This window comes from Coregonus lavaretus (genome assembly GCF_964263955.1).
Source record: "Coregonus lavaretus genome assembly, contig: HAP1_SCAFFOLD_5854, whole genome shotgun sequence".
NCBI classification, from domain to species: Eukaryota; Metazoa; Chordata; class Actinopteri; order Salmoniformes; family Salmonidae; genus Coregonus; species Coregonus lavaretus.
The window spans coordinates 27501-36866 of record NW_028163870.1 but is presented as its reverse complement, the minus strand read 5'-3'; the positions used below and the strand labels follow the sequence as shown (position 1 = coordinate 36866).

The 9366-nt window shown below is 46.9% G+C and overlaps 1 protein-coding gene across 1 annotated transcript in view; it reads right to left on the bottom strand.

The window, feature by feature from the left end:
* Positions 1–60: 60 nt before the first annotated feature.
* agbl5 (AGBL carboxypeptidase 5) overlaps positions 61–9366 on the bottom strand; it is a gene marked incomplete at its 3' end in the record, with an annotated part of 18226 nt that continues 8920 nt past the window's right edge. Inside the window, exons 8-11 of the mRNA XM_084192620.1 lie at positions 6532–6701; positions 1960–2095; positions 402–589; positions 61–281 (exon numbers count right to left, since the gene is read on the bottom strand). Coding sequence (XP_084048746.1) covers positions 61–281; positions 402–589; positions 1960–2095; positions 6532–6701 — 715 coding nt within the window. The remainder of the gene's footprint in view (positions 282–401; positions 590–1959; positions 2096–6531; positions 6702–9366) is intronic.

Here is a 9366-nt window from a genome sequence, read left to right as displayed (position 1 = left end):
AGGAGAGAGGAGAGAGGAGAGAGGGAGAGAGAGAGAGAGAGGACAATAAAATAGTCTTACCTCTGACAGGTCCGAGTGTCTTGCTCCCCCCGCGTTGTGTGTGTGTGTTGGTGTGTGTGTGTGTGTTGGTGTGTGTGTTGGTGTGTGTGTGTGTGTTGGTGTGTGTGTTGGTGTGTTTGTTGTGCGTGGAGCCGAAGGTGAAGCTAGGAGAGGTGTGTATCTGAGGGGACGGTGTCTGGCTGCTACTGCTATGGCTGTTACAACGAACACGACTCAGAGACCTACACACACACACACACACACACACCGAGACATTAATGCTTAGTACTTCAGCGTAGTGATATGATGATAACAGTAGCAGTGTGACTCCAGTAACAACAGGAAAACAGAGGTGTTCTTACGTGCTGAAGCTCTTGGGTGGTGATCCCTTGCTCCCACTAGAGTGTGTGTTGAGGCCCTTGCTGTTGCGGACGTGTTTGAGAGTCCAGGCGCGGAGGTTGGTCAAGCTGCTGTGTTCTGAAAGGACGAGACGTGGCCACGGGTTGCAGTCAGCCATGTCCAGGGCTGCTATGGCAACCGCACGCCCCACCTAGACACACACATATAGTTAGCTGCTCTGGGGTGCGTTCGTAAATTCACTCTGGCTATCTACTCTGATTTCAGAGCACTCTCATCTGAGTGTGCAAAGGGCGCAGAATAACTGATGAATTTACGAACACTCAACACCCGTTGAATATGGCAGGTGTCAGTAAACGTTGGCAAAAAAGCGCCATTAAATTGTTGCCAGCAGCACAGTTACAGTCACCAACGCTCTGGATAACATGAAAACAGCCTAACCAGCTCTGCTAGGGTGAGTAAAATGGTCAGAGTGAGCTGTTCTCTCATGTGTGTCTGGAAGTAGCTTGCAAGCTAGTCAACGTTAGCAAGTTAGCTTGGGTCCATGACTGCCGTTGTGAGGTCAGAACGCTCAAATCAACCCTACTCCTGCGTGTCGTGTGTCTCTGTCCGTCTCTGTCCGTCTCTGTCCGTCTCTGTCAGTGTCAGTGTCTGTCGGTCAGTGTCAGTGTCAGTGTCTGTCGGTCAGTGTCAGTGTCTGTCGGTCAGTGTCAGTCGGTCAGTGTCAGTGTCTGTCGGTCAGTGTCAGTGTCTGTCGGTCAGTGTCTGTCGGTCAGTGTCAGTGTCTGTCAGTCAGTGTCAGTGTCTGTCGGTCAGTGTCAGTGTCTGTCGGTCAGTGTCTGTCGGTCAGTGTCTGTCGGTCAGTGTCAGTCGGTCAGTGTCAGTCGGTCAGTGTCTGTCGGTCAGTGTCAGTGTCTGTCGGTCAGTGTCTGTCGGTCAGTGTCTGTCGGTCAGTGTCAGTGTCTGTCGGTCAGTGTCTGTCGGTCAGTGTCAGTGTCAGTGTATGTCGGTCAGTGTCAGTGTCTGTCGGTCAGTGTCAGTGTCTGTCGGTCAGTGTCAGTGTCTGTCGGTCAGTGTCAGTGTCTGTCGGTCAGTGTCAGTGTCTGTCGGTCAGTGTCTGTCGGTCAGTGTCTGTCGGTCAGTGTCAGTCGGTCAGTGTCTGTCGGTCAGTGTCAGTGTCTGTCGGTCAGTGTCTGTCGGTCAGTGTCTGTCGGTCAGTGTCAGTGTCTGTCGGTCAGTGTCTGTCGGTCAGTGTCAGTGTCTGTCGGTCAGTGTCAGTGTCTGTCGGTCAGTGTCAGTGTCTGTCGGTCAGTGTCAGTGTCTGTCGGTCAGTGTCAGTGTCTGTCGGTCAGTGTCAGTCGGTCAGTGTCAGTCGGTCTCTGTCGGTCAGTGTCGGTCTCGGTCAGTTGGTCTCTGTCCGTCCATCTCGGTCCGTCCGTCTCTGTCCGTCCGTCCGTCTCTGTCCGTCCGTCTCTGTCCGTCCGTCTCTGTCCGTCCGTCTCTGTCCGTCCGTCTCTGTGCGTCCGTCTCTGTGCGTCCGTCTCTGTGCGTGTGCATATGTACCTGTTCGAATATCTCGGGGGTATATTTGGGGGGGAATGCTGGAGGGGGAGGAGGTGTGGCTCGTCCGTTGTCATGGCAGGCAGGAGGGATGGTGTTGACTGTCCTCCCTGTGTTGTAGTTACACTCCAACGTATAGCTGTAATATAGAACCATAATATAGTTACACTCCAACGTATAGCTGTAATATAGAACCATAATATAGTTACACTCCAACGTATAGCTGTAATATAGAACCATAATATATATACAGTTGAAGTCGGAAGTTTACATACACCTTAGCCAAATACATTTAAACTCTGTTTTTCACAATTCCTGACATTTAATCCAAGTAAAAATTCCCAGTTTTAGGTCAGTTAGGATCACCACTTTATTTTAAGAATGTAAATTGTCAGAATAATAGTAGAGGGAATGATTTATTTCAGCTTTTATTTCTTTCATCACATTCCCAGTGGGTCAGAAGTTTACATACACTCAATTAGTATTTCGTAGCATTGCCTTTAAATTGTTTAACTTGGGTCAAACGTTTCAGGTAGCCTTCCACAAGCTTCCTACAATAAGTTGGGTGAATTTTGGCCCATTCCTCCTGACAGAGCTGGTGTAACTGAGTCAGATTTGTAGGCCTCCTTGCTCGCACACGCTTTTTCAGTTCTGCCCACAAATTGTCTATAGGATTGAGGTCAGGGCTTTGTGATGGCCACTCCAATACCTTGACTTTGTTGTCCTTAAGCCATTTTGCCACAACTTTGGAAGTATGCTTGGGGTCATTGTCCATTTGGAAGACCCATTTGCGACCAAGCTTTAACTTCCTGACTGATGTCTTGAGATGTTGCTTCAATATATCCACATAATTTTCCTTCCTCATGATGCCATCTATTTTGTGAAGTGCACCAGTCCCTCCTGCAGCAAAGCACCCCCACAGCATGATGCTGCCACCCCCGTGCTTCACGGTTGGGATGGTGTTCTTCGGCTTGCAAGCATCCCCCTTATTCCTCCAAACATAACGTTGGTCATTATGGCTGTTCTCTCTACATATCTCTATTTAGACTGTATAAACACAGTTTCACTGCAACATATAGCTGTAACATTTTAATTACAGCACCTTGCAAAAGTATTCATCCCCTTTGGCATTTTTTATAATTTGTTGCAGTGCAAACTGTGATTTAAATTGATTTTTATTTGGATTTCATAATGGACATACACAAAATAGTCCAAATTGGTGAAGTGAAATGTGTTGTTACCTACCCTTACCACCTGGGGGCGGCCCGTCAGGAAGTCCAGTTTATCCAGTTTAAATAAAGTCCACCTGTGTGCAATCTAAGTGTCACATGATCTCAGTATATATACACCTGTTCTGAAAGGCCCCAGAGTCTGCAACACCACTAAGCAAGGGGCACCACCAAGCAAGCGGCACCATGAAGACCAAGGAGCTCTCCAAACAGGTCAGGGACAAAGTTGTGGAGAAGTACAGATCAGGGTTGGGTTATAAAAAAATATCTGAAACTTTGAACATCCCACGGAGCACCTTTACATCCATTATAAAAAAAAATGGAAAGAATATGGCACCACAACAAACCTGCCAAGAGAGGGCCGCCCGCCAAAACTCACAGACCAGGCAAGGAGGGCATTAATCAGAGGCAACAAAGAGACCAAAGATAACCCTGAAGGAGCTGCAAAGCTCCATAGCGGATATTGGAGTATCTGTCCATAGGACCACTTTAAGCCGTACACTCCACAGAGCTGGGCTTTATGGAAGAGTGGCCAGAAAAAGCCATTGCTTAAAGAAAAAAATTAGCAAACACGCTTGGTGTTCGCCAAAAGGCATGTGGGAGACTCCCCAAACATATGGAAGAAGGTACTCTGGTCAGATGAGACTAAAATTGAGCCTTTTGGCCATCAAGGAAAACACTATGTCTGGCGCAAACCCAACACCTCTCATCACCCCGAGAACACCATCCCCACAGTGAAGCATGGTGGTGGCAGCATCATGCTGTGGGGATGTTTTTCCATCGGCAGGGACTGGGAAACAGGTCAGAATTGAAGGAATGATGGATGGCGCTAAATACTGGGAAATTCTTGAGGGAAACCTGTTTCAGTCTTCCAGAGATTTGAGACTGGGACGGAGATTCACCTTCCAGCAGGACAATGACCCTAAGCATACTGCTAAAGCAACACTTGAGTGGTTTAAGGGGAAACATTTAAATGTCTTGGAATGGCCTAGTCAAAGCCCAGACCTCAATCCAATTGAGAATCTGTGGTATGATATGAAAGATTGCTGTACACCAGCGGAACCCATCCAACTTGAAGGAGCTGGAGCAGTTTTGCCTTGAAGAATGGGCAAAAATCCCAGTGGCTAGATGTGCCAAGCTTATAGAGACATACCCCAAGAGACTTGCCGCTGTAATTGCTGCAAAAGGTGGCTCTACAAAGTTTTGACTTTGGGGGGGGTGAATAGTTATGCACGCTCAAGTTCTGTTTTTTTGTCTTATTTCTTGTTTGTTTCACACAAAAAAATATTTTGCATCTTCAAAGTGGTAGGCATGTTGTGTAAATCAAATGATACAAACCCCACAAAAATATATTTTAATTCCAGGTTGTAAGGCAACAAAATAGGAAAAATGCCAAGGGGGGCGAATACTTTCGCAAGCCACTGTAACAGGTGTGCCTTTACTTAGATTTGTGCGTATTAGGTATTTGTTGTGTATCTGTTAGATATTACTGCCCTGTCGGAACTAGAAGCACAAGCATTTCACTACACTCGCAATAACATCTGCTAAACATGTCTATGTGACCAATAAATTAGATTTGTGTTTTTTGATATACACTGAGTTTACAAAACATTAAGAACACCTTCCTAATGTCCTCAGAGCAGCCTCAATTTGTCAGGGCATAGGCGCTACAATGTGTCGAAAACGTTCCACAGGAATGCTGGCCCATGTTGACTCCAATGCTTCCCACAATTGTGTCAAGTTGGCTGGATGTCCTTTGGATGGTGGACCATTCTTGACACACACGGAAACTGTTGAGCGTGAAAAACCCAGCAGCGTTGCAGTTCTTGACACACTCAATCCTGTTCGCCTGGCACCTACTACCATACCCCGTTCAAAGACACTTAAATATTTTGTCTCGCCCATTCACCCTCTGAATGGCACACATACATAATCCACGTCTCAATTGTCTCAAGGCTTACAAATCCTTCTTTAACCTGTCTCCTCCCCTTCATCTACACTGATTGAAGTGGATTTAACAAGTGACATTAATAAGGGATAGTAGCTTTCACCTGGTCAGTCTATGTCATGGAAAGAGCAGGTGTTCTTAATGTTTTGTACACTCAGCTTATAAACATAATATATATACAGTCATGACCAAAATTGTCACCCTTGATAAACATGAGCATAAAAGACTGTATAAAATAAATAATTCAAATACTGAGCTATAGTGTAAAAAAAAAACGAATTCTCTCTCTCAAAAAGATAGGGGTCAAAGTTATTGCCCGTTTTCAATACTCTAGCCCCCTCCCCATGCGAGGATAACGGCACTGAGCCTATTTCTAAAATGTTTTATGAGATTGGAGAACACATTAGGAGGGATCTTAAACCATTCCTCCATACAGAATCTTTCCAGCTCCTTGATTTCCTTCATCTGTGCATATGGACTGCCCTCTTCAATTCAAACCACAGGTTTTCAATGGGGTTATCGTCTTGCTGGAAGATCCACTAAAGGCCAGGTTTCAGCCTCCTGGCAAAGGCAACCAGGTTTTGGCCTAAAATGTCCTGGTACTGGGTAAAGCTCATGATGCCGTTGACCTTAACAAGGGCCCCTGGACCAGTGGAAGCAAAACAGCCCCATAACATCAAAGCTCCACTACTATAATTTACAGTAGCTTCTGTTCTGCTTATAACATCCAAACCCAGCACTGGTGTGAGTCGCCAAAGACATCTATTTGTCATCTGATCATAGCACCGGCTCCAATCCAATTACCAATGACATTAAGCAAACTCCAGGCATTTACATTTGTTGGATGACACAAACAGCTTTGTGTGTGGTGATATTACCTGTGTAGTAGTCCTATAGCTTTGTGTCCGGTGATATTACCTGTGTAGTAGTCCTATAGCTTTGTGTCCGGTGATATTACCTGTGTAGTAGTCCTATAGCTTTGTGTGTGGTGATATTACCTGTGTAGTAGTCCTATAGCTTTGTGTGTGGTGATATTACCTGTGTAGTAGTCCTATAGCTTTGTGTGTGGTGATATTACCTGTGTAGTAGTCCTATAGCTTTGTGTGCGGTGATATTACCTGTGTAGTAGTCCTATAGCTTTGTGTGTGGTGATATTACCTGTGTAGTAGTCCTATAGCTTTGTGTGCGGTGATATTACCTGTGTAGTAGTCCTATAGCTTTGTGTGCGGTGATATTACCTGTGTAGTAGTCCTATAGCTTTGTGCATGGTGATATTACCTGTGTAGTAGTCCTATAGCTTTGTGTGCGGTGATATTACCTGTGTAGTAGTCCTATAGCTTTGTGTGCGGTGATATTACCTGTGTAGTAGTCCTATAGCTTTGTGTGCGGTGATATTACCTGTGTAGTAGTCCTATAGCTTTGTGCATGGCCACGCGTCCGCTGCCCTCTTTGCTCTGCCCATCTCTCCTGTCGCGGGCGTACATGTTCTTCTCAGAGAAGTTACACCCATGGAAGTCAAAGTGGGCGGAGTTCACAGCTATCAGCTTAGGGTACAACATGTTCTCCACCTACACACAGATACAGATACACACACACACACACACACACACACACACACACACACACACACACACACACACACACACACAAACACACACGTCAGCATTAAGGTATCAAACAAGACCATGTAGGGGATTTCCGGGGGCACGAATGACTTAACGCACGTTTCCCGGAGATCCGCCAAGTTGTGTCAAACTTTATTTAAATTTAGTGCACAGTTTAATTTATTGTTTAATTAATTTCGCTTTACTAAGTATTGCTTACATAGTTTCATATCTCGTTGCTCTTCCGAACATTAAAAATGGCCGTGAATTTGCTGAATGGAAGATTGCTGAAGTAGGCCGCAGCAAAGCCTTGGATTTTCCTGAACGAGCTACCAACAGGAGAGGCGGGCATTTGTCTGCTTCTGACAGAGTTTCGGTTGCCTTGGTCTGCAGAATATCCGAAGCAAGGTTTTTCATCTCTTTTCTCTTCGTAACAGTGAAAGAAGTCATATAATCGCTGTAAACGCGACTTGAAATAAGAAGGGCACATTCAACTGCTGAACTGTCGTCAGCAAGCTAGCACACCCGCTAACTGAGTAAACGGTCGTCAGCCAGCTAGCACACCCGCTTACTGAGTAAACGGTCGTCAGCCAGCTAGCACACCCGCTAACTGAGTAAACGGTCGTCAGCAAGCTAGCACACCCGCTTACTGAGTAAACGGTCGTCAGCCAGCTAGCACACCCGCTTACTGAGTAAACGGTCGTCAGCCAGCTAGCACACCCGCTAACTGAGTAAACGGTCGTCAGCCAGCTAGCACACCCGCTAACTGAGTAAACGGTCGTCAGCAAGCTAGCACACCCGCTAACTGAGTAAACGGTCATATGTCTGTTATTTAAAACCTCAGTCTAGTCTACAACTTGACTTCTATTGCTGAGCTTCATTTCCTAAACATAATCTGACGCTTCACTGTTCCACAAATCCCAGAAAAATGGAGACACTCGCTCTAAAAGAGACCCTCCCAAAGGAGGCCCCAAGCCCCAGGCTTGCCTGGACGAGCAACCCCGGCAAGCAACTTGTCAGGGCGGGAGGAGGACAGCGATTGCCAGGACGCTGCCCTTAGTTTGAGGAAGTTCACAGAAGCTTTGGATGGCCTCAAAAGAGACATATACTGTGGGGGAAAAAAGTATTTAGTCAGCCACCAATTGTGCAAGTTCTCCCACTTAAAAAGATGAGAGAGGCCTGTAATTTTCATCATAGGTACACGTCAACTATGACAGACAAAATGAGGGGAAAAAAATCCAGAAAATCACATTGTAGGATTTTCAATGAATTTATTTGCAAATTATGGTGGAAAATAAGTATTTGGTCAATAACAAAAGTTTCTCAATACTTTGTTATATACCCTTTGTTGGCAATGACACAGGTCAAACGTTTTCTGTAAGTCTTCACAAGGTTTTCACACACTGTTGCTGGTATTTTGGCCCATTCCTCCATGCAGATCTCCTCTAGAGCAGTGATGTTTTGGGGCTGTCGCTGGGCAACACAGACTTTCAACTCCCTCCAAAGATTTTCTATGGGGTTGAGATCTGGAGACTGGCTAGGCCACTCCAGGACCTTGAAATGCTTACAGGCCTCTCTCATCTTTTTAAGTGGGAGAACTTGCACAATTGGTGGCTGACTAAATACTTTTTTTCCCCACTGTAGGTCTGTAACAGTTTGGATCTAGAGTGTCACCCCCTTTGAAGAGGGGGATGACCGCGGCAGCTTTCCAATCTCTGGGGATCTCAGACGTTATGAAAGAGAGGTTGAACAGGCTAGTAATAGGAGTTACATTTTACATTTTAGTCATTTAGCAGACGCTCTTATCCAGAGCGACTTACAGTTAGTGAATACATTATAATAATTTTTTTATACTGGCCCCCCGTGGGAATCGAACCCACAAACGCCATGCTCTATCAACTGAGCTACATCCCTGCCGGCCATTCCCTCTCCTACCCTGGACGACGCTGGGCCAATTGTGCGCCGCCCATGAGTCTCCCGGTCGCGGCCGGCTGCGACAGAGCCTGGATTCGAACCAGGATCTCTAGTGGCACAGTTAGCACTGCGATGCAGTGCCTTAGACCACTGCGCCACTCAGGAGACCTAGACCACTGCGCCACTCAGGAGACCTAGACCACTGCGCCACTCAGGAGACCTAGACCACTGCGCCACTCAGGAGACCTAGACCACTGCGCCACTCAGGAGACCTAGACCACTGCGCCACTCAGGAGACCTAGACCACTGCGCCACTCAGGAGACCTAGACCACTGCGCCACTCAGGAGACCTAGACCACTGCGCCACTCAGGAGACCTAGACCACTGCGCCACTCAGGAGACCTAGACCACTGCGCCACTCAGGAGACCTAGACCACTGCGCCACTCAGGAGACCTAGACCACTGCGCCACTCAGGAGACCTAGACCACTGCGCCACTCAGGAGACCTAGACCACTGCGCCACTCAGGAGACCTAGACCACTGCGCCACTCAGGAGACCTAGACCACTGCGCCACTCAGGAGACCTAGACCACTGCGCCACTCAGGAGACCTAGACCACTGCGCCACTCAGGAGACCTAGACCACTGCGCCACTCAGGAGACCTAGACCACTGCGCCACTCAGCAGTAACTGACTAACATGTAAACTGTCTAGCC